General features: G+C 40.2%; 2 protein-coding genes across 7 annotated transcripts in view; both read right to left on the bottom strand.

Moving 5' to 3' along the window:
• Positions 1-283: 283 nt before the first annotated feature.
• On the bottom strand, positions 284-9,502 carry LOC146544724 (uncharacterized). 6 transcript variants are annotated; one of them, XM_085221164.1, is made up of 4 exons: positions 3,799-9,502; positions 3,169-3,540; positions 2,375-2,564; positions 284-2,152 (listed from the first exon to the last, which is right to left on the bottom strand). In XM_085221164.1, exons 1-3 carry the CDS (start codon positions 4,137-4,139, stop codon positions 2,423-2,425), a joined length of 855 nt encoding a protein of 284 aa, XP_085077290.1. In that variant the 5' UTR covers positions 4,140-9,502; the 3' UTR covers positions 284-2,152; positions 2,375-2,422. The 6 variants fall into 6 exon arrangements, 3 of the variants coding, with proteins under 3 accessions (XP_085077290.1, XP_085077289.1, XP_085077291.1); XR_014882522.1 differs by having other exon boundaries at positions 285-1,363; positions 1,455-2,564; XR_014882521.1 differs by having other exon boundaries at positions 286-1,583; positions 1,960-2,564.
• Positions 9,503-9,646: 144 nt separating this feature from the next.
• The window catches only part of RAB2A (RAB2A, member RAS oncogene family), a 42,404-nt gene continuing 24,213 nt past the window's right edge, over positions 9,647-27,837 (bottom strand). The window contains exons 6-9 of the mRNA XM_085221166.1: positions 27,340-27,432; positions 24,165-24,276; positions 13,451-13,519; positions 9,647-11,273 (exon numbers count right to left, since the gene is read on the bottom strand). Of these exons, the coding sequence (XP_085077292.1) occupies positions 11,178-11,273; positions 13,451-13,519; positions 24,165-24,276; positions 27,340-27,432 (370 nt within the window). The 3' untranslated portion in view covers positions 9,647-11,177. The remainder of the gene's footprint in view (positions 11,274-13,450; positions 13,520-24,164; positions 24,277-27,339; positions 27,433-27,837) is intronic.

Below are 27,837 nucleotides of genomic sequence, written 5' to 3'. Positions count from 1 at the left end.
ATGTGTGCTTGTTTATACTTTGTGTATTACCAGAAACTTGCACAATCACCATATTGCTTGTGGGTTCTCAGCAGATGGACAGAAATTGCTGAAATGTTAAGGCAATCAGACCTCATGTCTTCATCCTGTGGTTGCAGAAGAGGGAGGAGATGTGCACTGCATGGGTAATGGCACAGGTCACATTTGGTGAGCTGCGCACTATCGCTGCACCGGATGACACAACTTGTAAGCAACGGACCAGTTGTTTTCTCTCTTAAAAACTGCAAGCCAGAACATGCTGGATATTTAGCACTGAGAACATGGAAGACAGCGTTACTTCTGAGCAGGCAGGATTTTACTTGAAGTTCTTGTACAACTTATTAGAAAAGCAGTGGCTGGAAGACAGAGGCAACAAGATACAACATCAGCACTAGTATTTGTTGTCACATCTTTGGCGTAGGAAGTTACCAACAGAAATTCTGAGCCAGGAACTTCACATGGTCTCAGCTTTTTTTTTTTTTTTATTTGATACATAATCTACCACTCTCTGCTTCACCTTGAGGTTTGTAGGAAAACAAGAAATCTTTGCTAGGAAGATAAAAAGTTCAAACAAGATGCCATCTGTATCTGTATCTGTATGCCATCACACCAACTTCCTAGAAACCACCTTTAATGACACATAAAAGCTGCTAGATAGGCTTAATTTTTTATTATATTTGTTGTACATTCAGGATCATTTGATGTGCTATGTTATACACAAGAAAATTCCCTGCAACACCTGTATGTCAGTGAGCTTGGAGAAGAGAAGGCTTCAGGGAGACCTCATTGTGGCCTTCCAATACTTGGGGAGTATAAAGAGGAGGGGGAACGGCTATTTACAAGGGTGGATAGTGATAGGACAAGGGGGAATAGCTTTAAACTGAGACAGGGGAGGTTTAGGTTAGTTATTAGGAGGAAGTTTTTCACTCAGAGGGTGGTGACACACTGGAACAGGTTGCACAGGGAGGTTGTGGATGCCCCATCCCTGGAGGCATTCGAGGCCAGGCTGGATGTGGCTCTGGGCAGCCTGGTCTGGTGGTTGGTGACCCTGCACATGGCAGGTGGGTTGAAATTAGATGATCATTGTGGTTCTTTTCAACCCATAGGCCATTCTATGATTCATTCTACGAGCTCAGGTAAAGGCAGATGTGGTACCCAGCCAGGCGGCCATGGTTTTCTCACACTTGCAGCTCAGTGTCTGTTCTCAGGGCCACATTGAATGGGGACTGCAGTAGAGCAGAGGGAGGAGCAGAAGGCCTGCTTCCACCTGGAGCTGCTGTTTATAAGCCTTCTGCTATCAGACAGACAATCCCAGTGCTTACAGGGACCGCCTGTGGGAGGCTTCCTGATAAAGACACAAATACATAGTTTATTCTTGATCTGTAAGAAAAAAAAGGAATCTTCAGAGAAATAAAGAAAGGGATCATAATTATTACAACGTGCTGGAAAGGATTTTTCTGTTACAAGTCTTCACAGGGGTTTAAGGCCAGCAGGCTGCAGATTTCCCAGCGCAAGGAGAAGCACTTAGCACGAGAAAAGGATCAGTGTAGGTGGGCCTTGGGTCGCTGTCAGGCAGAAAACAGTTACACTCAGAATTTTTCCAGCACCAAAGACAGCCACACGTCAAATGCTTTATGCTGCCCTAGGTCTTTTTTATTACTTTTTCATGCAAAGGCACATGAACATCATAAAAGTTACCATCAAAGGCAGTAAGTCCTTAAACTTTCATACCAAGCCCTAGAAACAATTCTTTGAAATACACAGACCTCCAGTACACAAGGAAAAAAGAAAGTAGTGTAAAACTTACAGGCAGTAAGTATTTATTTTAAATCCTTGCTGCTATCTCTCTAAGTTGAAATGCCATAAAACTCCAAGAGCTGAAACTACTGCGAGGATTTAAAACATATCCCTTACCTCGTACTTTTTACTACACATTTTTACCTCTTTTAAAAATGAAAGCCCAGATTCTGTGTTCAGCAGAAGTGAGACGATTGCTTCACCAGGATCAGATACAACAAAGCAAAACAAACAAGCGAACTTGGGGCCGAGTGCCGTCAGCATCGGTTCCATCTGCAGCGCTCCACTCGGTGCCGCCCGGCAGTCACACACATGGTAGCTTTTGCAAGATCACGGCCTTGTTTTAGTATAACACAATCAAGATAATTTTTACAAGGTCAGAAAATTGGAATAAGAGGAAACAAAATCCAGGCCGGTTAGGTCTGGAATCAATTAGGCCTATGTGCTTCTCAGATGCTGCTGCTTGTCTCACCATCAGGGAGTCTTCCAATGCATAAATACTATCAGCGCGTACCTAGAAACACACAACATCTATATTTCTACACCCGCTTACACCCACCTGAGCCAGGACATCGGAGGTGATGGAGAGCTGTTCAGTTGTGTGCAATCACTCCAAGCTTTCAGGTGCCGTGTTCTGGAGCTCGGTGTCCCAGCATGCCCACCTGGGCTTGTCCGGTCTGTGGGCAGAGCATGCCCAGGGCGCTCCCCAGGCCAATGCTGCTTCGCCTGCTCTCAACTCTAAGCACCTCCTTGAGTTTAAAGATGGAGACCAACGAGGAAAGGTCAGTTCATCTCTGTAAGATGCAACTGTGCTGCTCTCAGCTTTGTAGTTAGCAATGGATCGTCCACAGAAAGCTTTCATTGAAGCTAGCTTGATGGGAAATTCCCATTTTCTCCACATTTTTCCCCTCTATAAGAGGCCACTCTGGCTCACAGTGAGCAAAGTCAGTGTCAGCACAGAGCATGCACAGGGGGGGTACGATCCTGACAGGTTTTTGGTTCATTCACACACAAAGCGTTGGACGGTTAACACCTTTACTCATTAAAATATTTACAGACATAACATTGGGCTATCCAGCCACCTCAGGACTAAAACATTTCACTTCGCTGCTTCTATTCCCGCGCCCATCGCCAAGCCGAATAGCAGCGCAGACGAGCACCACGAAGCCCCCACCTGGCCCGCTGCCGCCCGCGGTGCCGCCGGGAGGCGCCATTTTGCGGCCGCCGGACGCGTGCTGAGCGGCCGGTGGGCGCGACGGGGCTCCCCGGAAGACTGCCCGGAAAGGAGAAGGAGGAGGAGGAGGAGGAGGAGGAGGAGGAGGAGGAGGAGGAGGAGGCCGCTACGGGGAGTACCGGCATAAGGTGCCTCGCACCGCCTCAGCGCCTCCCGAAGCCGCGGCCGAAGCAGCGCCCGCCTCCCCGCGGCACGGAGGGCAGAGCCGACCCCGCCCCACCGCCCCCAACGGCCGCTCCGCGCGCGACGTCACCCCGCGGCCGGGCTTCCCCCCGCCGCGCTGATTGGGCGCGGCCGCCGGCCAATGGGAGCGCCGCCCCCTCACGGCCGGTGCGGGCGAGGCCTCCCGCGGAGAGCCCCGGCTGCGTGGGGCCGCCCGTGCGCCAGGCGCGCCGCCGCCGCTTCTCGCTGCCCCGTTTAACTCGAGCTCCCCGTAGACGTATTTATTTCGCTTTAATAGGTGTTTATGGTACGCGAGGCCGGACCTGTTCCTAATCAATTTGAGGTAAATCAAAATAATGCGGATTTATACCGGCCCAGGCGTGCCGCGCCTCCCGCCTGTGGATGAAGCGGCGGTGCTCGGCGGCGGGACACGGCCGGCCCGCGAGCACCACGGAGCAGCGCCGTCGGGGCGCAGGGAGGGAAGGGTCGATGGGTGGGCAGCGCGGCGGGCTGCCTGCTGTCTGCTGCCCCGGCCTAAGGCAGGCGAGGGCGAACGGCAGTCGGAACAAGCAGGGAGGAAGAATTACCTCATGGCATCGCAAGCTCTTTCCAAGCAAAGGTGGAGTCTGGAACAAACGGCAGATCCGACCGATAGCCGCTGATAAGGCTGCGAGTATCGCCCTGCTGCTTTGCATACCTCCGAGAGGTGCCTCGGTCCGCTCGGAGCAGGAAGACGAGACGGCTCGAGGGCAGGCTGGCTCCCAGCGCTCCGATAACGAGAGACGTCACCTTCCCCCTGCAGCGAGCAGGCATAATCCTGGGCTCGCACAGCGATTGTTTGCAGCAGCTTCTCCTCTGCTGCAACCCTTAAGGGATCCTCCTTACGTTTTGTGAGTTCAGCTGACACTGAAGGAAAACTGTTTTTCATTGCAAGCAGCAATTGAACTAGGGTGAAAAGGTGCCAGGAGGGAATTGAAGTTATATTCACCTTCCAAATAAAGCCCAAAATCCCCACAAAAATTGCACCACCAGGATGGTGCCTAGCCAGAAAGCTGCTAACATGTGCTGTGTTTTCCTTATACGTCTTTGTACTGAAGCCTGCTGCTGCTAGGAGATGAGTTTAGTGAGCTACAAAGTAGTACGCACATCAAGGCTGCGCTCAGGAGAAGGGATTTAGCTGTACTGCCATTGCGGGGCAGTTGGACTACATGGCCTTTAAAGGTCCCTTCCAACTCAAACCATTCTATGATTGAGCCAAACACACTGCCTCCCTGTCTACACCCAGGCTCCTACCACTTCTCTCCTCAGCCTCACAGCACACCTGTAAGGCACAGCTCAGCTCATTTCCTTGCATGCCCTGTGCATCTCCCAGGTCTCTCAGTAAAGCAGGCGGGGCTATGGCCACCTACGTATAGTATGCTTATATAACAGCACCGTTAGGAGCAAACACTGCTTTATCCAAAGTAGCCAAACTACGAAGCTTATTTTCAGTGCGACTGGGATAGTGCATTAAATAAAACATGATAGGTCATCAAGCAAGACTGCTTACACCCCTTTGCAAGACAGAACTTTCTCCATTGTGTAAGAAATAATGCTGCTGGCTTTTAACTGACCTATGTCATCCCTCTGACCTCCCAAGTATCATTTCTCCTCTTCAGCATAGGCAAGGCAGTGATATCCTGTGCACAAAGCAAACAAAAGCAGAACTTCTTTCCAGTGATGGTTACTAAAGGGTTTCCAGAATGATAGGAAAACACTGCTCCTCGAATCATTTTCCCCTAAAAAGCCACTCACTTGCAAAAACCAACAAGGAAAGGAAAGGGTGAGAGAAGTAACAAAGAGGAAGAAAAGTGAGGTACCAAAGATGTGAAAAAACACAACACATGGAGCTCTGCAATCCAGAAAGAAAACAGCAACAGATCTGAGCAGGCCAATATCATGTCATGATCATACAAACTAGATTTTCTTCAATGGTGAAAATGCCATTTCCTCTGAAGTTACTTCACAGACATCATTATCACTCCATAGCAACACTACAGGCAACACCACAAGTGTTCTACTTTCTGTGCAGGCATGCTCCTCTGAACATAAGGGAAGGAGAAACTGCACCAACCACCCGCTTGATTTTTGGACCAGTTACGTTAAGCAGCCACTCACTGTTTGGCTAGATTGACTCTCAATGACACCAGAAGCCCCTTTTTCTGTGTTGGCTCTCTCTCTCTAAGTACTTTTGATGTGAACCCAACCACCACCCCTTGAATAATGTCAATCTGTCCTTAAACAGAAAATACAGGTTAGAAGGCTTTTACTTCCAGACACATCCAAGACAAAGCTACGCTGTATACAACAATCCCAGCCAGGTGCTCTCCATAGATTCAGTTTTTTGAGCCAGTTCTTTGTGAGTTAACTTGCCCAGCTCTCACCACTTCTCCACAAGCCTGACTTCAGATCAGGGGTTTTCCCTCCCTTGGTCCCACCCTTACCAAGTGTTGCCTGCCCCTTGGTCACCTTAGTCACATTGCCATAGCAGCCCCATGCTGCAGATACACAGCAGCAACACTTGCAACACTGGTGGCAGTGCCCAACTGCTGGGTAACATTGGGAGTCTCCCTTCCTCTCCCTCTGCCACGTTATTGGGAAAACAGCAAACAACTCCATGCACACTGTTTGACAGGAGAACCCCTGGCATTTAACCATCCTGTAAATGATGTTATTTCAAACATTTCCTGCATCTGGAAATATCTCCCCAAGTCACGATCAGAAAGTGTGATGTTCCCTTAAGTATTGCAACTGGGGCAGCTTTACACCTCAATTAACCACTGTTACAGGCACCTTGGTCTCTTCTGACTGACCCTGTTGACTCAGATTTTCTTTCCTCCCTGCATTATATGCCTGAGTCCAGAAAAAGTAAATTTCCATTTAATTTGATATGTAGTACAGAGCTTCACATAAGAAAGGCTAACGGGATCCTGTGGTAGTTTACACCAAACATCAAAATTGTACCCAATATAAACTTTCATATTTGAATCCTTAAAGAAGAAACCTTTAAATCATACTTATGCTCCGAGGACCAGCACAAATGCATGTTGCTGCCCTGTTTCTTTTACGTTCACATTGTTGTAGTCAGTTTTACAAGAGCTGCTACTTGGGATAACAGTCTGAATGGATGTACATGCTTTACTGCACCCTGGCCTCTGTGTAAAGTTTAGGGTTGGTTTTCACTACCCCTTATACTTCCGTGTCACACAGAGCCCTGTGATGTGGCAATTAAATCTGAGCATCAGGTACATGTTCCAATTGATATGTCAAAAGAAGTTTTCAGAAACAGCACAGTGACAAGGTTTGCAGCACTGCAAACTACATCCAAACATGGATCATTGTTATTATATCCATAAGTGAGCGGTATACCTGATAGTATAAATAGCAGTTTCTTTAATCAGAGCTCCCATGACAACAGCATGCTTCTTCAGACTGGGATAAAACTGCCTTCTGCAGCTGGGACTGCCTGCAGCGAGAATGCTGCAGTCTCTTTCCTCAAACACCTCTAATGCCAGAGCACTTTTTTCCCCAGCTGCTAAGCAAAGAATAAACTTTTGGTTTAGCCCCTCCTTTATTGGAAGGGGAATACGGTAATACGCTGTAATTGGTTTTCCATGTTTGCCAAGAGTCTGTTTCCTCTTGTCATCCACAATATTTAACATAGGTCTTGTAATAGTTCCAAAAATAATAAAATCTGTCCCAAGAATAAAAATGATAGATCCAAAACATGCTGCTTTTTTGTCATGGTCTTGGTTTTGTAACATTCTGTTAGTAGTTTTTATTGCCTAATGTTGTGGTTTCTTTCATACGCAGCAGACCCAGTAAAGACATTTCATCAGCTACTTACACAGCAGCAGACTGGATTATTTACAAATGGAGATTTCAGTACCATATTAAAATAAATCACCGCTGTACGCTGTTAAAGTCACACTGCAGTAATATGGCAGAAAAAGAGCAGCATACACAAGGGAAAAGAGCATTAAGAATATACAAATCCTAAGCATGGCATCAGCAAGAAAATTTATTAAGATCGCCAAGTAAAACCCGTTAGCCTTCCTCTTTCTCCCCTATCTCCTTCCACTCAATAGTAGAAAAGTAATAGGCAAGTTATTTCCCTTCCCACAAAAAAACAGTACACATGGAACATGTACAGTGTGTAAGAGAGCCTATGCAATACTTTCCTTGCAATTTCAAGTCATGCAGCAATTGAGCATATCTCTTCCCCCAGAAAAGGTTCCCCATTTTGGGCAAACTCCCTTAGGTGTAAGTGGAAAGGATGCAGAGCAGCAAGCGTGGAGAGCAACAATTTACTCACTAGATTCCAATATGGATGAAAGAGTATCCAAAGAGATAAGACAAACAAGAAAAAAAAGAGGTAAGCGTGAGAGAAACTTGACTGAGGAGAAAAAAGCAAGAAAGCTGTAGGACAATCAGCAGCTGCAAAAGCAACATCCTATTGGTAACAATAGTGGCAAGTGATGTTGGGGTGCTGTCATTCAGAATTATTTTTAAGTCCTCTAATGCCCAAACTTGAATTTATTTTTAATACACATCTTTCTCATTCAAAATTAGTTTAACTGTAGCTTAAAACCTGATAAGAGTTTGTCTCATTCTCCCCTCAACCCAAGAACAGGTTTAGCTTTACAATACAGACTCTTGAGGCAGAAACAATCCTCCCCAATTAAACATATGCCCTTTAGCTTAAACTGCAGCTCTCTCAAAACCCCCACAAAATAAAAGTATTGCAGTCGAAGGCTCTCCAACTGCACAACAAACAATGAACCAAACATTATAAAGAGCATGACGTAACAGAAGGGAGACGTTGCTGGAGCACCGCCGGCTGGGGCCTTCAGACAGCCTCTCATTATTTTAACCTAGCAGTGGGTATTTTGGCATTTACCTAAACTCAGTACTACTGAGTCTGATTTTGCGCAATAAATCAGAATGATTGGAATCAATAGAAACATAGAGGTAGAAGATTGAAGGAGAGTTGAATCACTCAAACAACCGCCAAAATTCCCAGAGCTTCTGATTTTAAGTAGAAATAGGAGGAGATGAGTCTTAAGTTATGCTTACAGGATGTGTCACTCCAAGTTTACTCCTAAGCTAACTACAGTTTATATCCTATGGTAAATTGTGATTACAGGGAAACTGCACCTTGCTATGATTTTTCAGTGTTGATAGTGGTCCTACGTTACAGCTGTACAAATTGCTGGAGAGTAGTGAAATATTTCATTTCTTGGTTATGAAAATGCAATCAATAAAAGAACTGGCATGCCACATGAAAGCTAGTTATCAGTCACTCATCTACAAGCAAAATTGAAACCTGCAGCAATGACTTCGTACAGCATGTGCTGTACAACTAAATCTTGCTCAATGGCCTTAAGTTGCAGCAGGGTAAGTTTAGGGTGGATATCAGGAAACACTTCTTTACAGAAAGGGTTGGTTGTTAAGCAGTGGGATAGGCTTCCCAAGGAGGTGCTTGAGTCACCATCCCTGGATGTGTTTAAAAACGTGTTTGGATGCGGTGCTCAGGGACATGATTTAGCAGAGGGTTGTTAGGGTAGTATGGGTAGGTTGTGGTTGGACTTGATGATCTTTAAGGTCTTCTCCAACCTGAGCAACTCTATGATCGTATGACAAAACACGATCAATTGCTTCTCAAACCCCACAGAAATATACAGATATCTGACAGGAAACAGAAGGGTTATGTGTGCACAAAGCCTGTGACAAAAAGCCAGCCAGCGCAAGGAAGCTTCAGTTTTGTTCTAAGCTCCTCTCTGAAAGTACCAGATCCCTAACATGATGCACAGTATAAAACTAGCATGTAAGACAAGATCAAAATCAACATATACATGCAGCAGTAATAAGTTATAGTACATTCCCCTGTTCACTCATCCCCCCATCAAAAAAAAAAAATCAGAGCTAGACTCCTGGTCAGTTCTATGTCTTTTGTAGATTCATTAATGAGCAGGTGGAAGAAGCTTTGGCTTAGTATCCCAGCTTTGAGTCATCATCTCTTAAAAACAGCATGCATTTTTGTTCTTGATTACGGTACTAATTCCCCTACTTTGCTTTTGTCACAGCTGAGGCTGCTACAGAAGAAAATACTGTTCTCCCAAGTTACCTCAAGCAACTGAGTTCTGAAATGCTGCCAGTTCCCAAAATCCTCAAGCAGGTCATTCAAGCATGAATGCTCATTTGTCCATTTTTCCTTTCCTATGGTCTTACTCTCATGCAATAGTTTTCAAACTTAACTGAAGCAGCGTTCATTTTTATGAATCCAAATCCATAATAAACAGTTGACGATGCAGAAAGTGAACACAACTGTAAGTACAAGAATTAACTAACAAATCCTTAGTGATTGCCCCTTCTCCCCAATATACGAACAAAAGGTTCCACACATTGTTTAAACTTTATTTAATCTCAGAACCATTGCTGTGTTACACCTATCAGACTGGAATTTATTCATTTTGATGTTTCAGTTTTCACAATTGGAACGGATGACGTGAGGATCCATGTCCCCCAGTGTTGTGGTGCAGTCAGTATTGGTCCAGTAAGACAAAAGTTCTGCGGTCATTTTATTTTCCTTTAGATACATGAAGCATGGCCTACCATTACTGTCACCCTTTAAATCTGCAATTTATATAAACAGGATGAGGTGGAAACTTGCTCCATCATTTGTAGGAAAGGTGACATGAATATTCTGTACTTCAACAAAGAAACAAACACAGGATTTTGTTTTGTACTGTTGCAACCCTTTCATTTGAGGCAAAACACCCCCCCTGCTCCTCCCCTCCATAATAAGTGCCAAAGCATTTCCAGATTTGATTTTCATCAAGATTTCCAAACCGGCAGATTTTATTTTCACACCCTCTTCACAATAGACAAGATGCTTACCATATACTTAGGATTACAAGTTGTCACTAAAAGAAAACTTTACACAACCACTGTACATTTAGGTTGAAAAAAAACTGTCCTTGCATGAAAAATATACCTAGAAATCAAGTGGTAAACAAGAGAAAGCATTAAGAAAAGATTAACCTTTTTATAATGTGCCATTTTCAGTTTATCAACTCCTCCTCCACTTTTCATTCACACTGTTTTTACCTATAGTATTCGTTAAGGCAAACAGCTAATCCATTTCTGAAGAGGTGCTGTGGAAATTGTGGACAAACAGCAAACATTTGGCATTAAAATAGATAGCACGTATGTAGCCTCTAGTAATATACATTAAGCATTTTTCTTGGACTTCAGGATAATGACAGGGGAGGATGAACATGCTAACAATGTCAAATAGGCTTAAAATTTAGCGTCCAAGCAATTTCTATTAATGCTTCTGTAGTTTTCAAGCTCTAAGTAGTATAGAATTTATGCAAATGCATTAAAGAATTCTAGCTTGGCAAGTACACCCAAGCAGGTTATTAAACTATATATACAGAAAGTGATAAATACAGAATTAAAAGAGTCCTTCTGCTTCTCCTTATAGCCTTGAAAATCGACAAAAAACTTGAGGACAGCTCTACAATATTAAACATTAGGTAACCGCAGGAAGTGGGAAACCTAACTACACAAATCGATTAAAATACTCAGATGACTTCGTAGTGTTTAATACAATTCAGTTCGTAGTCAAGGGCACAAGACAACATTTAACAAAAATAATCACATCAATTGACCTAGAAATTAAATGTAAATAGATATGAATACAATCTCCAAAATCTGTCTTTAAGTGAACATTAACCATTTATTCAAAGTTATACAAGAGTTTGAAGGATAAAGTCTTCTTCTGCAACAGGAAACCAACTTACAAGTTTCATGTCTCAGTTGAATTGCAGTGGAGGTGAGCAGGGCAGGGGGAGGGAGGGAAGGAAGGGTGAACAAACAAGTTAGTAGGCCCCATCTAGGCAGCTAGAAAGTAAAAACGGGCTCAACAGCAGCCTCCACCAGCTTGTTGTCCTCCCTGATTGCCTGCAAGTGTTGCGTTAGTAGCAGCATGTTGAGGGCCAATTTTTATGCCATTTGCCTGAAATGAAGTTTAATACACAGTAAAATTATTGCACAACGTTAAATAAACCTGAAATGTTTTTCTAGCACACACAATAAATACAGCAATGATTTTTTTGCTTAGCAACAATTAAATATAATTTAAAAGGAAGTTTCTTTCCTCCTCATTTAAATTTTATAACCACGTTAGACTTTGTACCTTAAGCACCTAGCATGAAAACACAGTAAGAATCACATGTGAATACTGCATGGCGTAAGGCTTTAAAAATACCTAGCATTTGCCAGGAACACGTAACCTCCCCCCTCTCACCAAAACCTCCACTAGTTTAATAGTTCAGTATAAAACTTCTCCTCTCTAGACAGCATTTCCTTCTGTGTTGAATCAGCTGTACGGGCTAAGGGCATACGAGTGTTCTGTGTCATCAATAATTTCTATGATCCCGAAAGACGTGGCTACTTGCCAAGAACCCACACACAGCGTAGCTCTTTCATTCATCAAAATCACACTTATATCTTAACCCTCACTCCCTCAAGTGGATTTTACCTAAAAATACAGCACTTTGAGCAAAGTAATACAGTAGCTTCAGAAATTAAGCTCTTAAGGAAACTTTGCGTCACAGTAAATCTCAGATTTATAGTGCTTGGCAGTTGTTCTGCAACAGTAGTAGCCTTGGGGTTTCTGGCACTAGCTCAGTATTGACAGCAGCTGATGTGGTTTCTTTTCGCTCTTTGACTCCTCTTTAATAAAAAGCATGCCCTATGGCTCATTGGTTTTGCCCCCTCTGGGCTGGTAGCAACTTCTTGAGGAATCAAGGAGCCAGACCTGGCATAAAGCCAAAGAAATAGCACGGACTGTTGGCTCCTGACAGCGTATTGCAATCAAAGCTCCATAAGGCACAGTAAAGCAATCAGCCACTATATGAAACTCGACAGATAGAATGAGCATGCTTTTTCAGACACCGATTACTGTCCAATTTATATTGTACTGCATGTATGTTCCTTAAAAAACTGCTAAAGACAGTTTTAACTTTTTCCATCACTAAACTGAACTTAAGGGGTGTTTTGCCAAAACACCATATATGCACATCCACATTTTTCAGTCAGAATTAGTCTGAATGATTACTGGACTCTTACTTAGCTACAAGTTTCTCAATGCAAATACTTCATAGTACTGAAGTTTCTCATCACTTCTGTAAAAATCAGACGAGCAATATTTTTATTGATCAAAGTTGTCTTATGTTGAGCTCTACACTGAGCAGAAAGAGGTGAGTTTAATTGAGTCCTGACAGTTCTTTCACTGTTTTTTGAACACCTCTGCAAGGACCATCAGACTAGAGAGAAGTGTCAGATTGACAGTCCTGGACAGAGAATCATAACAGATTTCCACGTGTGCTTTTACCAAGCATCTTAGCAATGACATTTAGAGACACGGGGTAAAAAACTTGTGCACTAGAGATGAGTGAACACATAGCGCTGCCAAAGCTGAACTGTTCTATATGGTGTTACTTTTCATGCAAATTCTACCTGGAATTTGTATGATCCTAATGGATATTTATTTCCTCTAACTCTGAATTTCAGCTTGCTTTTTCTACAGGCACGAACCTATCTTGTGGCTGCTCAACATTTTCAACAGCGCTGTCATTTCAACATTTAAGAGAGATTAAAGGGCTTTCCTGGCTCTTGCATTACAGAAGCATTCCCTGCTCTGTACCACAGCCCCCACAAAAACAAGCCAAAAAGCCCAGCCCTGATAATCTGTAATTTCAGTAATGTGCATAGACAAAATGGCTAATCTTTTACTCCCTACAGAATCCAGCCACCTAAACCAGGAACATTTCAAAAGTCTTTTATGTAACTCTCAAAGCAATCCCTCCCCTACACTGGACAGCTCATGGAGTGCATCTGGCATATCAACATGGTCCTCCATTTACATAGTGGAAAATTATCTTTGAAAACAGATGACACCATATGGAGAAGTGGATGAAAGTGGATTTTCTTCTCTTTTGGGGATTTATATTATTTTGTGATGCTTCATGGATGGATAGGGTCACTTATTTTAATCCATTTTTATCACAATAGCAGACAATTCTATATCCAAATGGAATAGACAAGTATTTTACTGTCCAGCATTCTAAGGAAGTTGAATTTTGTACCTTAAAAAAGAAAAGTCACACACTTAGAATACTTAAAAGTTACCTCATTATTTATGTCAAAAACTCCTTCCTGGATTTTCTCGTAGATCTCCTTTGCAGTGTTAATAAATGCCTACAAAAGAAAGAAAGAAAGAAAGAAAGAGACTAGTGAATGTGATATCCTGGCTTAAGATATACTAACTGCAGTCCATCTCATGTATAGTTTATTCAGCAAGACCTTTCCTTCTGACCTGAGGAGAACAGGTATGCCAACAGCATCCTGTAACCTACCCTGAAGTAGCAACAGATCATATGCTATTTACAAAAACAGTAGCCTGTTCATAACAACTGTATTCTACAATCTGTTGTCCAGTAATTACAGGGGAAAAAAAAAAAAAAGATATACAAATTACTTTTAAATTATTTATTTCTGACCCTTATGGATAGATTGTGTGGCAGATGGTTTCCCCTACCCTTAATATCTTTGTAATAGGCCACTCTAGATTAGAGTGCTTAGCAACATAAAACCACACGGTACTTACAATGATGATGTAAGGATGCTGTCTGCTGGATGAAACCTTATGCTATCATTTAATATTCACCTAATTTTAAGAACGTATTCTCTTTAATTAATCTTGCTCATGGTGGGCAATAGACATCTGAATAAAGAAAAGACTCTAAATTTTATTATGATTTCTGAAAATGTATTATGTTAATTCAGAGAAAAGACTTCAATACTGGGTCTGAAAGAATGAATGATATAGATGGTTTCGGTTAAAATTTAAGATCGACGATTCTGTTTTTCATCCCACATTTAACTTTATAGGTCAAATAATGCCTAAGACAATGTATAATTTAAGAGGTGATTAACAGCAGCTAATAATGGCAAGCCATATCAAATATACAAATACATTTTTATTTCAAAATACCATCACTACACAATCACACAAGGTATGCTATCTTCTGCACAGGCCTATTACAGCAAATACAGATCTAATTCAAATATAAAAAAGTAAACAGGGTTCACGGAGAGGAACAAATCATACCTTTCCTCATTTCTACACTGGAAGCATTTGACTGCTGAACTTGCCACCAGAGCTTTGTTTCCTAATTAACAGGACTGATATGTTTTCACCTTTAAAGGCCTTACAGCTCCCCAGAGTAATCAATCTACTGCAGCTCAATTACTGCACCAAGCACACACCACAGCCAGTGAAGGAGACTTGAACGACTGCGGCAGGAGCGGAAAGATATGAATATGCATAAACTCTAAGTGGGTGATCGAATCATCACAGAGGGTCATGAGAATTTGCAGCAAAATAATGAGAAGAATTAATCATTGCAGATTCACAAGGCACTTAGGAAGTGAGTTCGTTTTTCAAACACGCGTTAGAGTTGAGCAGAAAAATTGGCTTCCAGCCAACTATGAATTGATTCAAATTTCTCAGAAACTGAAGTTTTCAACGTGAGAGAAAAAATTCAACCTTATCTTGGCTTCTGATAACACGCTAATTATTGTAACAGCCTCATGCATGAGCCTGTTGAAAGGCATATGCCAAGAACTTTGGAAACTCACAGCCGGGATTTGAGGACGCTTGCTCACTGCCGATTAAAAAGGGCATTAAGCAGAACTTGGAGTCTTAAAAACATGTTATGATAACTTCGTGTAAACAAGCACTTAACAATTGGCACATCTAACAATTACAGAACTAGTGCTGGCTAAGTATACTTAGGCTCTTGGAATTTATTTCATAAGAATTAAATGACATCTATAAAAATTGCTTTAGACCCTCCACCTAGAAAATTATCAGATTACAAACTCCAAACTAACAACAGAAAACAAGGTATCTTCTGGCTGCTCACATTCAGGAACACATCCCTGCAACAATGCACCTATCCTCACAAAAATGATAAAGCCCATGGGGAATGGCAGCGTGATTTAACAACACTTGGGCCACCCAGGTCACCCCCCATTCAACACAGTTGTTACACAAGGATTGGACAAAGCAAAAAAAAAGAAAAAAAGAAAAAAGCACACCAAATCCAGTACAGATGATGTATTTTAACATTTAAATGCATTTTCTGAGAAAGTCTTGGTCTGAAGGAAAATAAAAACATCCAAATATTCCATTTACCTCAGTTCTATCATTTCAATCATCTGGAAAAGATATCATCTGATTACCAAATTCCTGACTGTGATTCAGGTTTGCTGAATATTAGTGTTAAAACAGCATGTAGTAGTACCTGCACTGCAAAATGCCAAGCTATACTGGGCCACATATAAGGAATTCCTATTTGAAAACAATGGTTTCACACAACTAGTGCAACTAATAGATCTACTTCTTGTTGTTTCTTTTTTTTTTTTCCTGTCAGCATGGATTCTGAAAAATTACTAATCAGTCACAAAAAGACTAGCATCCCTTGAGACACCCATTTGTTTTTTGCACCCATGTATTTTAAGGAAGCTTATGCTTCAAAGTAAAAGTGGACTTGAAATAACCACATGACAACCCTGCTAATAAAAGACTGTAGTCACTTTAAGAATACCCTATCAGATGTTGGCACTGTATGCTAGTGTCCCAATTAGCAAGGACAAGAAGGTGAACTCTGTCTAATTGGCTTCTTCTAAAAATCTCTTTTTATACTGCATGTCCTAACTCTTATCTGGAACATACAGTATACTGTAAACCCTCCATTATTTATGGGCAGTTTATCTGTTTGCAGATTAACTGAGTTACAGACCAAAAAGACAGAGCAGTTTCCCCTCAAAGCCAGTTTGGATTTACTAGACTATGTGCAAGGAACTGCAGGAACACAGCTGTAGCACTTCCTATGCCAACTTGGATCCAGGTGCAGTTGAGCCACTTCTACACAAGACAGACTTCAACCAGTAAGCTCTCATGGACCCAGGCTGGCTGCCTATCAAGCCTACTGCACATCCTGGTAACACCACTGCCACTAACGCACAGTACAAAGACACTCAAGCCCCTCTACCTTCGATGAGCTCAGGTCCATCCAGGTTTATTCCCACCACCTTAGGATAGGTGGTACTAGATTTGTTCTGCCCTTGTATGCTGTCACTTGAAAAGACAGCAAGCTCCTACACTACGCTTACAGGGCTCATGAAAGAAGAGTTGAGTTCTGCAAGCAGAGTATGACAGACTTCCAAATACACAAATTCTGGGCTACTTTTGAGGAAATTTAAAGAAAACAATGTAACTTGTGGAATATACCTACACTTAGTGTTTAACACTTGATTTTACTCTTCTTAAATCACAAAAGCTACCGACAATTTTAAGCTTGACTACCTGTTTTACATTTTCAAAAAAGGCTTGAAGAATTTGTTTTGTGATTTCTTTCAGTACAACGCTTCTACTGTGTTCACTTATAACTGGGTTCTGAAATACTGACAAAAGTCAAACTATGCTGAAGAAAATTATATTAATGTGCAAGTGGGGAAAAGCGAGTCTTGTAAGATGTGATCAGCCTGCTGTGTCACCTGCACTTAGTGCAAAGCAAATGAAGGATGGTTTTAAATTACACTACATGAGTATATTATTACTTTAGATACTTACATAAGGAATTTCCTACATCATACTGACAATGGAAATCAAGAAGCCTCAAAATACCATTCTTAGAAAACAAACCCCAAAAGAACAACAATACAACAGCACAGATACAGAGTTCAAAATAAATTACTCCTAAAAAACACCAACTATAAAATTAAATCAAATTTAACATCCATTTTATCAGACAGAGTAAACAAGTAATGAAGGTTTGCTACCCTTGAGACAAAACCAGGAAGAACGAGTTTATTACTGGTAAAAACAGAAACACACACACAACAGAGCTGAAAGCAAAGGGAATTCTTGCTCCTTTTTATCATATCTAAGATATACTAAACATAACAGTAAGATAAAGGCACCAGAATGCATGTTATGGAACCGCTAGATTTAGTTTTCACTTGGCAGATGTGACAAGATGTGCAAATAATGTCTTAAATAGATGTATTTTCCACATCTGCAAAGTGCAATGTCACACTCTTTTTCAGAGATCTATTCCCATGATGAGTATTTGATGACTTAGTTGCAGGCTGCACACACGAAAGACTTGTAAACGAATAACTGATATTTTCCAAAACTCATATTTTAAAGTGCTTTGCTTAAAATAAATATATACTGGGTTCTGCATTTCCAGTTCATGTAATATGCTGCCCTCTGGTGGTTATATTAAAGTTAAATTTAGAGCTTTTAAATACGTATCAGTTTGAATTCAAAATCACAGAATTGCCCAGGTTGGAAGGGACCTCAAGGATCATGAATCTCCAACCCCCTGCCACATGCAGGGCCACCAACCTCCACATTTAATACCAGATCAGGCTGCCCAGGGCCCCATCCAATCTGGCCTTGAACACCTACAGGAACAGGGCATCCACAGCCTCTTTGGGCAGCCTGTTCCAGCACCTCACCACTCTCTCTGTAAAGAACTTCCCCCTGACATCCAACCTAAATCTTCCCTCCCTCAACTTAAAACCATTTTCCCTTGTCCTGCTGTTATCTACCCTTTCAAAGAGTTGACTCCCCTCCTGTTTGTAGGCTCTCTTTAGATAGTGAAAGGCTGCAATGAGGTCACCCTGCAGCCTTCTTTTCTCCAGGCTGAACAAGCCCAGCTCCCTCAGCCTGTCTTTGTAGGGGAGGTGCTCCAGTCCCCTGATCATCTTTGTGGCTCTCCTCTGGACCCTCTCCAACAGCTCCTTGTCTTTCTTGTACTGGGGACTCCAGACCTGGGGAGTTCTAGAGCTCCAGATGGGGAGTTCATTACTAATTGTAAGAAAACATTAAAAAAAAAAATAAAGAACACTGAGCTGCTACACACTTCACAAATACCAAAGCATGACCTTCACCTATGTGGTCAGTCAACAGCTAGAATTCCTCTTCCCCAGTCTCCTTCCTTCAGCAGTAAGATACAATATAGATCATTACCCTAGTACTGAAGGATACATCTGGAAGGTGTAACAATATGGACCACAAAAGGATTTACTCAGTAAGGCATTCTATATCCCAGAGTGTAAGTAGCACTAGACAGCCATTCTACAGAATGGGATCCCAAAGCTCTGAACAGCTGTTTTACACACTACACTTCTGATCTTCAGAAAATAGCCTGGGACACTGAAATGGTTACAGAGGAGTTAATTATCAAGCAGTAGGTAAGTATATAGTACATAGGGAAGCCACACCACACAGGTGTCCTAGCGCATCTGTAGCTTTATACTTAAAGTGCACAGACCCAAAACAGTAATTTGCCTGTGCAATCTCTGGCAAACTTACTGGAAAGAAGCATATTAACTAGATCCTCAAGTGTCTTAGGAAGTGCTGCAGTTGCTGTTGAACAAAGGATGGAGCATCTGAAGAAAAAAACCCACAAGCTAAAACCCCAGAACTAAGGATCAGTCTGTCAAGAAAAAAACCTATGGCTCACTCAGGAAGTCATATAATACGTTTCACGCTCTTCTATTAAGCCTGGAAACCTCAGCTAAGAGTTTTGATTCTGATGATGCCTCACTACATCCGAAAATCCTAAGAACTGCGGAAGGTCCTCTATTACTTACAGAAGAGTTGGGACACTGTCCTAACCAGCTTCTCACAGCTCAAGTGTCACAGAACTTGGGTTTCAAGGAACTCAAGAAATACTGGTTTTGATACAACTTAAGTAAAATCTAATTTAAACAAAAATCTTTCACAAACAAGAAATCACTCTTTTGCAAGTTCTAGTCAGATTACATCTTATGTGTCGCTTTTCTATTAAAGCTACTAACACCTCAAATTTTCAAATTTTATTAACTAAATCTCTGCTAACTAGATCACCAGGTCAAACAGCTGGTGTGTACCAGCAGCTATATTTAAAGAGAGGAAAAACGTAGTTCTAGGAAACATCAGTTCTAATTTGGAAGCTGATAATAATCATTCCGTCTTTCTGTGGGATTTTCATTTTTAGTTTGTAGACTACTACAAAGACTCTCTTTCTTCCCTTATCTGTGACTGAGCAGTACCCCTGTTGCAAATACAGGGGGTTTGAATATTCATTTTCCATTTAAGCAAAAGTATGAAAGAAACTGTCTGAAGAGAAAATTAAGTTACAAAATTGGAATAAAATTGTCCAAAGACCATCCAGCTGTACATAGCCAAAGTGCTCAATTGTTGAGTTGACATGGTTAGTCCATTCAGTTTTAATCCTAAAAAATTAATACATTAATGCATTCTATTTATGTGCAGACAACTTGGAACAACAAATACAGTAGTCAAAGATGAAAGCTTGGCAAAGGGCTACATAATCCCATTGACAGGGGAAACAACTTACTGAAATCAATTCTCACACCAGGAGTCAGTGATAGGCACGTTTAACATAAATGAGATCAGCTCCTGAACAGCAATGGTGTTTGGTGCTGGCTTGTTCAGTATCCAGAAAACTCTTTTGCTTCAGCTTGATTGTGTTAATAATTATTGAACTAGCAGTATAGAATGCAAGAGGAAGGCAAAAAGTTATTCCAGCTTTCCAAATGCAGCTAGGAATGTAGTAGATGGATTCAGAAAAGATATTTCAGGGATGAAAAGATAACTACCAAGTGCTAGTATCATAGGACAGTTACCCTGAGTTCATGCAGATGATCCTATTCTACCTGTACCAGTGTTAGATAGAAACCATTCGACAAGCTCTAAACTGCAATTTTCAGGTAAAACCAAAACTAACAGTTCTATATTGCTGTTGAACTGCTACTGAAAAATGCAACACAGGCGTTAGTATCTTTTGCTAACAAGACAAAAAAGGTCTTTAGTAAAATTCTGTAGTTTTAATTAAAATATCAGTTACTTTCCTACCTTACATTAAAACAAGTACAGACATGTCTGAAGTCTAAAGCTTAGAACTGTGCATCTATACTAGTGAAAAGCTTACTCATAGGTATCACAATGCTTTCTTGGGAGAAAAGTAAATAAGACATTAAGTTCTGCAAATGGTACCTTAGAGCACACTATAAGAAAACACACACAATATCTACAAGTTGTGAATAGGATAGAGGAGAAGTATAACAGATACAGTAACTAAACCTAAAAGTTAACACTAGATAACTTTCAGCATAGAAAAAAAAAGTTAAATGTTTTACATCAGATATCAGCATGTATCCCGGTCTAAGAAAGTCAACAGGCATGTTCAGAGCATACATTGGAAAACATCTTCAAAACATTTAAAAAATTATTTCAACAGAATTGTAAAGAAAAAATGCCCAGTGTAGACTGCTCAGAACACACTGAAGAAAAAGAGCACCCCAAAAAAATCATGTTATGTTGATAGCTCTTTATCTAGCTTGACGGCTATAGGGAGAAACTAAAAAGAAGTGCACAAAACCAAAAAAACTTCCCACAAATACAGTATGGCTGAAGAGGCTACCATAACTGGTCTTCTGGCAGCAGTCAAACAATAGACAGTCCAATAACAACTTCCCTCCAGTCCTTTTATCCTTCTAATGATTCAGAAACTTCCACCCCATCGCACTCCATACGCAACATGATGATTTAACTCTGTGGCCATGCTGATTTCTTACAAACCCCCAGAGAAGCTATGAAGGAAAAGCCTGCCTACTTCCCACTTAATGGTCTACTACGCAAACAGGGCATCAGCCTCCCGTAACAGTCTTGCACTAGATGAACAGCTAACAGGATATTATTCATATTCTCCACTGCTAAACATTCACATCTGAGATGCAGGTTAATAGATAATTCTGAAGAATCATAGAATGGTTTGGGTTGGAAGAGACCTTTAAGATCATCTAGATCCAACTCCCTGCTAGAGGCAGGGACACCTCCCACTAGACCAGGACTCAAAGCCCTCTCCAGTTTGGCCTTTAACACCTCCAAGAAGTGGCATCCACAACCTATTAGAACACAGTGAATATTCTAAAATTGCCTAAGATCCAAGCACCAAACAAGGACATGGTACTGCTGCTGTGGCTAGATATTGACTAGAGCACTACACAGTGGTAGAAATAAGGATTAGCAAAGAAAAAAAACCCAAAAAACAAAGACAAGCCCACAAAGACAGAAGCAGATTTGTTCATTTAAAGATATAGTCAGACTCTAACATTATGATTGTAGTATTATTGGATCATGTTCAAAGAAAGGCAACAAAGCTGGTTAGAGGTCGAGCACATGCCTTATGAGGAGCGGCTGAAGGAGCTGGGAATGTTCAGCCTGGAGAAGAGGAGGCTCAGGGGAGACCTTATTTCTCTCTATAACTACCTGAAGGGAGGTTGTAGTGAGCTGGGGGTCGTCTCTTCTCTCGTGTAACAGGTGATAAAACTAGAGGGAATGGCTTCAAGCTGCGCCAGGGGAGATTTAGGTTGGACATTAGAAAATACTACTTTTCTAATATTACAGCACTGGAATGAGCTGCCCAGGGAGGTAGTGGAGTCACCGACCCTGGAGGTGTTCAAAGAACGGTTGGATTTTGTGTTGAGGGACATGGTTTAGTGAGAACTACTGGTGATAGGTGGATTGTGGACAGGATGATCCTGTGGGTCTTTTCCAACCTTGGTGATTCTATGATTCTATCATTATCCTGCAGAGATTTGTGGATGCCTGGCCACAGGTTTTTTCTGCTTAAAATTTCAGCCAGGTAAGTTCAGCTGATTTATCTCAAATTTTCTGTTTAGCTTCTATATCCTCAGCTAGTCACAACATTATCATTTCTTTCTAGTCCAGAAGTGACATACTGGAAGCTACGTCTGCCTCAGTTCTGAATATCTATTCTTTCCTCTAATGTTGCCCATTTCACACTATTTATTTCCTTGTTCCCCTCTATTTTTTTTTTTTTTTTATAAAAATAGTGCCTACTATTTCTTCACATTCATTTTTATTAAATCAGAGGTTAAGATCTTGCTCTTTCAGTTGTAATCATTCTAGATCATGCTACCTCTTTTAGTGTTGATTGAGAATGCCATTTAAGGAATGTACTTGACTGGCACTACAAAAAATTGTATCTTAAGGTTTTTCCAGAGTGAGAAAGCAAGTACAATTGCACATTCGTTCATATCATAACAAAGAGAGGATTCAATTCAAACTTATTTGAAAAACAACTTTATGCTGCTCTTCCTCCTGATAATCATAGACTCATTACTTCCAAATGCATCCACTGTAAAGCATTCTTTTTATCACGGAAAAAGGTGCTAATGTTAGAATCATAGTAACAGAACAGAATGAAGTAAATGAAAGCTTTTTGTATGCTTTTTATAACCTTTAAAAAGTACAATATTGCCAAATGAAAAGGTTTTACTACTTAAAATATACCATGATGGCTGTCCACCATCCTGCATTTAGAATGGCTTTGGATACGAGTAGCAACAGACTAGGTAGCATGAAAAACAGAACTGTGTCATACTACTCTAAACAAGGATAGAAAACTGGGAAGCAAGAATTAAGGCCTAAAAGTCAAGTGAAGAAATCTCTCTGCTCTGCATAGCACCAACAGCTCATCAGGAGCAATCTGTCCATTGGGTCTGGCTGGGATGGAGTTAATTTCCTTCACAGCTGCATGCTGTGTTTTAGATTTGTGACCAAAACAGAGATAAGACACTAATGTTTTAGCTACTGCTAAACATTTCATGCACAGTGTCAAGCTCTCTTTTTTCCCTCTGCCCCAAAAATTAGGCTTGGGATAAGTAAGACACTGGGGGAGACACAGATAGCTGACCCGAACTGGCCAAAGGTGTATTTTCTATCACATAATGAGCATACTCAGCAATAAAAAACAAGGGATAGTCTTTCAAAAGTAGCTGTTGCTCAGAGACTCAACAAGTCCCTGGGCAACAATCTATTTGTTCAGAGACTCAGTTTATCTATGGGAAGTTGGGAGTGACTGTCTTCCCATCACTGTCTCACTCCTCCTCCATGCCCCTTCCTTCACTCCTTAAACTGTTTTCTTCATCTCAAGCCCTTAGTTTTTCCTCACTTCAGTTTCTTCGATTCTCTCTCCCAACCTATTGGGCAAGTGGAGAGTAAGCAACAGAATGGGTTTTTAGTTTTTGGCTGATGTCAAGCATAATCACTGTTCAAGAAAAATTTGTAGTAAATCAAGCTGAAATATATAAAAACACCTATATCCAGAAATACAAATTATATGTTAAACTTCAAGGACTTATGTGGTTTACTCTAAACCAGCAAAAGAATAAAAAAAACCTAACATTATTCAAATACTACAGATTACAGAAACCAAGACAATGATCTCTTCAGCAACTCTCCAGAGGACTGGAAAGAATTCTGTGTGTGAACTGCAGCAAAGAAGGTTCCTGCTAGGTAGTGAAGAGAAAAAATGAAATTTTTTTTTTACAGCAGATACACCGAAGCATCACAATAGCTTGCACTGAATAGCATGTGAAATATTAAAGGTCTTTAAGAACAGGTTAGATCTGTGAAGGAAACTGAGAGCTTGTCTAGCTTTGGACTAGCAAATCCATTCTAGTTTCAAGTTTAAGATTTCGAGACAGACAGGTGTACCCATTTCACTGTTTGAGTATTTTTAAGAAGTACATTAGGTAATAGAATCTCAATGATATAATTAGTGCTGTGCAATCAGATATAATCTAGACCATGTCTTTCTCATACTACAAATTAAAAAGTAGTTAGTTCAAGTTAATAAATCCAAACACTAAAGGAACAGCATCTGTACAAACTACAGAATGCAACTCGAAACAACTGTTTTACTAAAATACCAGTGTTAAGCAAAGTTACCTCCTCTACATTGGAAGCAGTTTTGGCAGATGTCTCCATAAAGATGAGCCCATGCTCTCGTGCAAATGCTTCACCTTCTTCTTTCTTGACTTCTCGTCTAGACTCTAAATCACTAAGATATAATAAAAAAACGTTACTCACATGGTCTGTCCATGTAAATGACATTGTTCAGAGACATGCTGATAAGTGAACAGGCCCCATCAGAACTTATGTACACACAAAAATATATTCAAGCCTTCATTTAAAGTAGAATTATTATAAACTTTGCACTTACAGTACACAGAATAGGCACAGGTGTCACACGAGTCATTAATTCTAGTTGATACAGATCTTATCAAAGTTTGTGAAAGTCTTCAAAAGGATACAAATAAACTTATCGAGCCATTCCTTGGAATGTTAACTTTAGACATTGTCATTTTAGGTAATTATCACTTTTTTTAGTATCTACCAAACCACACTGCAAAACTGCAATGATAAAAGACTTTTATAAAACATTCATTAAGGGAACCAAACCCTCCAGAACTTTTTTTTTTTTCTCTACTCAGGAAAACTTTGTATTTAGGTCTAACAGGGCAAAACCTAAGAACAAAATTAAGTTATTTTGAACTAAATTACTCGTTCCCTGCTGACAACCCTGACTTACAGTTTTGACCAATCCCTTTAGCAGCAGAACTCAGTCACTGCAACACAATTTTATGTTTCCTGCTTTCCAAGCAGACTATAAAAAAGTTAACTATTACAAAAATAGCAAAGAATACCTTATAGGACTGAACAACTAATACCAAATTCACCTTTCTAGGTCACACGGACACTCTTCTTTTTTAAAGCTTTTTTAGGAACAAAGTCATTGAGAGTTTCTGCCCCTCCAAATATGTTAAATCCTGAGCAGTAATAATGCTGTATTTCTTGATATATATATATATATCTGCCTTTAAATTACACATATAAAGCCATTCTTAGATACTCAATCTCAAATTAAACAGTTTGCAAATACATAGATTTTATCTGCAGCTAGAATGCTAGTAAGAAACATACTGGGCCACCATTCTTTTAATGATACATTGAACATAAGTCACACAATGTGGTATCTACTTTGCAGCAAAGCAAGCTCTTGTTATTTTTACAACTACATGCTAGCTCAGATAAATTTTAGAGTCAAGACAATTCAACACATCATTTAAATACAGAGCATTTGAAGACAAGGATAGAAGAATTGTTTTCTCAAAGCAAAAAATTAAAGTTGATGCTCACAGTCTGTAAGCATTTCCAGTACCTCAGCTCCAGGCTTCAGATAAGCTGAACAAGGTGTTTCTTATGTGCCTGAGATAGCTGTTCAACATGATATTCTTGAACAAGAACAATGTCTTCATTGCTACTACCACACTACCCTCAAAAATATCTTATTTAAAACCTGATTCACTACAGTGCTATCTGCATAGCACATAGAAATAAACAATTATTTTTATTTGAAATAGTGCTGTTGCATTGAAAACTGCAGTGATAACCCACTCATTACCAGTATCTAAAGATATCCATGTAAGAGCTTTAACTGCTTCTACTAACCACAGTTGTCTTCCTCTCTGCATACATCCCATTCCAATAACTCGAAGCATTTGGTCTTACTAGATCATTATAGCTATGCTTTGTTCTGGAAAGGAGATTAAGTATAGCATTTGTCACGTTTTAATACCACTATTTGTAATGTTTTCAAAAAACAGCTATTGTATTTCAGCTTAAATTCTCAACTCCCTTCAAATTTAGAAGTCAGCAGAACAAAAGTATTGTAAGTGCATTTTTGGGATTCTTAAAAACAAAGTTTGTTGTTTTAAAAATATTTTGCTATTATATGTGTTCTTCCATGTCTCTAGCAGTATGCTCTACTGTAAGAACTCTTGTAACATGCTCTTAGTATGGTGCAGAAAGGAAATATTCTTCCCATCCTTCTCTTTGAGGTTTGAAAATAATCCCCTTTAAAAAGCTTCTTAAAGATTGTTTGCTTCCTATGGCACCATTATCTGCATCTTAATATTTATTTTCTTAGTACCTTATGCAAGTAAACAGTACAGCCTTTTTCTCTCATTGCCACCTTTTTATTCGCATAAAAAACTGCTGGTCATTGGCATCATGGGCTTACCAAAGTTTCATTTATAAACCATTTGTGAAGACTGATTATCACATTCCACTAATAAAAAGAACCTTCCTGGTCATTTTCCAGATTATATATAAAAATGTGGGCAAGCTTCATAATTACTTACTGCTTAGCATGTTTTTTTTTTTGTTTGTTTGTTTGTTTTTGAGGGGGAGGAAGGTAGAAGGACAGAGAGAAGAAAACAGAAGGGGATAGAAAGGGGAAAAAAAGAAGAAAACAAGAGGTGAACAGGCCAGACCAACAAAACTAGACCACATTTACTACAAAGCTGTTTCTCAATAGCATCTAAGACATGATCTAGCCGTTCATTTTAGTGACAAGCATACAGTTACTTCAGCTGGCATCTTTACCTTCAAGAACTACTTAGGCAAGGAGACAAGTTAAAATCTACTAGGGAAGGACCTGTAACTAATAGGTCATTAAATTCTGAGATATTACTTTCAATGTTCAAAAAAACACTAACATCCAGTAAAAATCTAGATACAGTGTTACAGTCCAGTAGATTAAGATCCAGAAAAATTACAGATAAACCTAATGTATATTCTGTAAAAATTTTTTATGAAGACTTTCAACATTGATCAAATACTCAGTATCCATAGGGAACCATTTTGGAACTGTGGACAGTCTTGTTGATGAAAAAACAGGCAATGTTTTCAAATTTACTAACAAACTTTTAAATCTTTTGAATCACTAGGACATGGTTAGAAAGCTTCTGACCCCACTCCCAGCTGGAATGTACAGAACATGAAGTAGGCCTGAAGTTCAGAAGCACCTTGTAATTAGAGACTTTTTTTTTGTATTTCATAATGTTTTTCAAGTGAATCAAATAGCAAGGGTTCCTCTGCTGTGATTCTTAACTAGAAAAGCAAACCATTTTAAAACACCCTAAGAAGGAGCCATATTCCCTTTATAAGGGACAGATCTAGGTGCTTACACGTGGTGTCATCATCATTTAGGAAGAAAAAAGGTAATGAGAAAAGTTTTAAATTTCCACCATCTACAAAGTTACGATTGGTTAAGTTTTACCTTTTATTTCCAATAAGCATTATAACCATGTTGGAATTGGAATGCTGACGAGCATCTTCTAACCAAGTTGTCAAGTGATTGAAAGTGTCCCTCCTGAATATGGAAGAAAAGGAAAATTAAAGGCAATATTTAAAAAAATATATATACAAATCTTTTCCTTCTTTCTTAATTAGCTTTCCTACCTGAACAACCAACTCATTTATTAGTACATACACTTCAAGGATAAAAGCTGGTAGTCCCCTTGTGAGAGGAAAACAAGTAAACAAAAATTTAGTAGACATGGAGCATTAATGAACTCTATCTAAAGAGTAACTGAAAATATTTACTACAAAGAGTATTCTTATAAAAATCTGCAATGTTATACAGAGATAAAAGTCTGCTGACTGCAGTTTTAGAAGTCCATAACATCCTCAAATGAATTCAAACAACATTACAAGCAGTCATTTATTCATAAAATAATACTTATTCTACTGCTGGCAAAAGAAAGGGTTGACATTC

This window comes from Meleagris gallopavo, chromosome 3 (assembly GCF_905368555.1).
Source record: "Meleagris gallopavo chromosome 3, MGAL_WU_HG_1.1, whole genome shotgun sequence".
Taxonomy (NCBI): domain Eukaryota; kingdom Metazoa; phylum Chordata; class Aves; order Galliformes; family Phasianidae; genus Meleagris; species Meleagris gallopavo.
Note: the sequence above shows the minus strand (reverse complement) of the source record. Positions and strands in the feature narration are given on the sequence as shown.

Coding starts and splice junctions, on each gene's coding strand:
- LOC146544724 (XM_085221164.1), bottom strand. CDS start 4,139: ATGAAAAACAGTTTTCCTTCAGTGTCAGCTGAACTCACAAAACGTAAG. Junction 3,541..3,798: donor AGAGCTTGCGATGCCATGAG/GTAATTCTTCCT, acceptor CAAATTGATTAG/GAACAGGTCCGGCCTCGCGT. Junction 2,565..3,168: donor GTGCGAGGCACCTTATGCCG/GTACTCCCCGTA, acceptor TTTAAACTCAAG/GAGGTGCTTAGAGTTGAGAG.